Source organism: Myxine glutinosa, chromosome 4 (assembly GCF_964187855.1).
Source record: "Myxine glutinosa chromosome 4, kmMyxGlut1.1, whole genome shotgun sequence".
Classification (NCBI taxonomy): Eukaryota; Metazoa; Chordata; class Myxini; order Myxiniformes; family Myxinidae; genus Myxine; species Myxine glutinosa.
Window position 1 is genome coordinate 145,475,397 of NC_136264.1, and position 3,125 is coordinate 145,478,521.

The following is a 3,125-nucleotide window of genomic DNA, read 5'->3' on the forward strand; positions in this document are numbered from 1 at the left end:
TCTATTTATCTTTTCCCAACTTTTTAAAAACAATTCAATGATAATATAAGATAAATGAGTCTGTGAGGTTTGACATTCATTCAAAAATTCACCTCACATCCAGAACGCTAACCCAACCCAATCCCTAACCCATCCCCATCCCTTACCCAACCCATCCCTAACCCTCACATTCAAAATCCCAACCCTAACCCAACCCATCCCTAACCCATTAACCCAACCCCATCCCTAACCCTCACATTCAAAATCCCAACCCTAACCCTAGCATAATCTTTTTTTCCTTTTCTTTTTTTAATACGTATTTCAATATTTTTTTAAAATGTTTTTTAATACGTATTTCAATATATATATTTTTCCTCTTCCTCCAATTCTGTCTTTCAAGGCTTTCAAGTTGGAAAAAGTAGAAATGGGAAGAAAGTATTTTCCAGCATCTTCTTCCCCGAACTTTCTTGATATTGCTGAAATACATGTAAAAAAGAAATATATTACTTATCTAATATTGAATGAAATAACATATACTTTAATTGATTATTAATCAACTGAACTTACCTTAAATCAAACGTCATTAAAGAAAGAACATTGTTCATTGCTTTAGAATCCAAAGAGCCTCCAAGGTAAAACTCTTTCGTTGGATTATCAAGGTAAAACTCGTTCTCTTGGTCATGGTCTTTAAACAAATCGATCATTTCACCCCAGGTTGTGGCAAAAGTGGTATTTTCATTTTGAATCTCAGATACAATTTCCTGTGAGAGAAAATAACAACGTATTAATTAATTATTTTTTACATTTAATACACAATTATTATATGTATATTAAAATAAAATATTACCTTCATTGATGAGAAATTTGAATCGAGTTTATCAAGGTGAAGGTTTAGCTCCACACAGCTAGAGTCTCCAAAACGAAACCAGTTTTCAAAGTCTCCAAGGTAAAACTCTTTTCCTAATTTTATGAAATTTAGTGAGTCTCCAAGGTAGGCTCCACAGTTAGAACCATCTAGGCAGACCTCATAATTTGTTTTTCCCAAATTTAGTGAGTCTCCAAGGTAGGCTCCACAGTTAGAACCATCTAGGCAGACCTCATAATTTGTTTTTCCCAAATTTAGTGAGTCTCCACGGTATAACTCTTTGGCTGGGTCATCAAGGTAGAACTCGTTCTGTGGGTCTTGGTTGTTCAAAAGGTCTTCAAACAAATCAATCATCATTTCACCCCAGGTTGTGGCAAAAGTGGTATTTTCATTTTGTATCTCAGATACAATTTCCTGTGAGAGAAAATAACAACGTATTAATTTAATACAATATTATTATTTATATAAATCAAGCTCTATGAATATTAAAAGAAACTTTGCTGACTCTTGCACGAGTCTTATCTAAAAAAAAAAAAAAAAAAAAAAAAAAAAAAAAAATACAAAAAAAAAAATACCAAAAAAAAAAAAAAAAAAAAAATACAAAAAAAAAAATACAAAAACAAAATACAAAAAAAAAAAAAAAAAAAAATACAAAAAAAAAAAAAATATATACAAAAAAAAATATATACAAAAAAAAAAAAAAAAATTCCAAAAAAAAAAAAAAAAAAATACAAAAAAATATATATATATACAAAAAAAAAAAAATACAAAAAAAAAAATACAAAAAAAAAAAAAAAAAAATACAAAAAAATATATACAAAAAAAAAAATATATATATACAAAAAAAAAATATATATACAAAAAAAATAAATAAATAAATAAATAAATAAATAAACTTACCTCCATTGATAAGAGGTTCGAGTCCAGTTCATCAATCTGAAGGTTGAGCTCCACACAGGTAGTAGGACTCCAAGGAATGTCAAAGTTATCCAACTCCTTTTCAGCATAGTAGTCCATTCTCAAGTGAAGCAGAAAGTGTGTTTGAAAAGGCCTGTGTGGTTAGTGCCTTTTATAAGAAAGACTGGGTGTGTCATTTCCTGTGGAAATTCCCTTGGGCAAGTGTGGGCAAGTCTGGGCAAGTCTGGGCATGTCTTAACTGGAAATGATGTAATGTCTCAACAGAAAATGATGTAATGTTTCAACAGAAAATGATGTAATGTTTCAACAGAAAATGATGTAATGTTTCAACAGAAAATGATGTAATGTTTCAACAGAAAATGATGTAATGTTTCAACAGAAAATGATGTAATGTCTTAACTAAAAATAATGTAATGCTGGAGAGTTTATAAAGTGGGTGGGCTTTAGTAAAACGTGGGCGGGGCCTACCAAAACGGGGCGGGGATTAACAAAAAGTGGGCGGAGCTTAACAAAAAGTGGGCGGAGCTTAGCAAAAAGTGGCGCGGAGCTTAACAAAAAGTGTGTGGCACAGGACCCGAACATAATCAATCATCAATGAACAACAATGATCATTGATAGTAAGAGAAAAAGGCCCATAAGACCAAGGGGGTCAGGAATAGAGGTGTTAAGGGGAAATGAAGAAAAGTGATGGTGAGAGGGAAAATTACATGGAAGTGAGAATGATCATAGGTTCATAAGGCTAGAAGGATTATAGGTTCATAAAGGAAGAAAATCATAGGTTCATAAGGCGAGAAGGATCATAGGTTCATAAGGTGAGAAGGATTATAGGTTCATAGAGGGAGAAATAGAGGTGTTTATGATTTTTGAAAAAGACAAGGGGTAAATGACATTAGATAGGGATTTCCCATGTTAAACGGAGGTGTCCCAGAAGCAACATTTATCACCTACTCACATGTGCCAAACTAAGGCATCCGCCAAACTAACACATCCGCAAAACAAACACATGCGCCAAACTAAGACATCCACCAAACTAACACATCTGCCAAACAAACACATGCGCCAAACTAAGACATCCGCCAAACTAACACATCGGCCAAACAAACACGTGGTCAAACTAAGACATCTGCCAAACTAACACATCCGCCAAACAAACACTTGTGCCAAACTAAGACATCCGCCAAACTAACACATCCGCCAAACAAACAAATGCGCCAAACTAAGACATCCGCCAAACTAACACATCCGATAAACAAACACATGCGCCAAACTAACACATGCGCCAAACTAACACATCCGCCAAACAAACACATCCGCCAAACAAACACAAGCGCCAAACTAACACATCCGCTAAACTAAGACATCC

At 33.6% G+C, this 3,125-nt stretch overlaps 1 protein-coding gene across 1 annotated transcript; it reads right to left on the reverse strand.

Annotated features, from left to right (window-relative positions):
- Positions 1-238: 238 nt before the first annotated feature.
- Positions 239-1,938, reverse strand: LOC144891653 (uncharacterized). The gene is made up of 4 exons (XM_078775318.1): positions 1,745-1,938; positions 827-1,258; positions 547-740; positions 239-455 (listed from the first exon to the last, which is right to left on the reverse strand). The coding sequence occupies exons 1-4, from the start codon at positions 1,859-1,861 to the stop codon at positions 239-241; spliced, it is 960 nt and encodes a 319-aa protein (XP_078631444.1). The 5' UTR covers positions 1,862-1,938.
- Between the last annotated feature and the right edge of the window lie 1,187 nt (positions 1,939-3,125).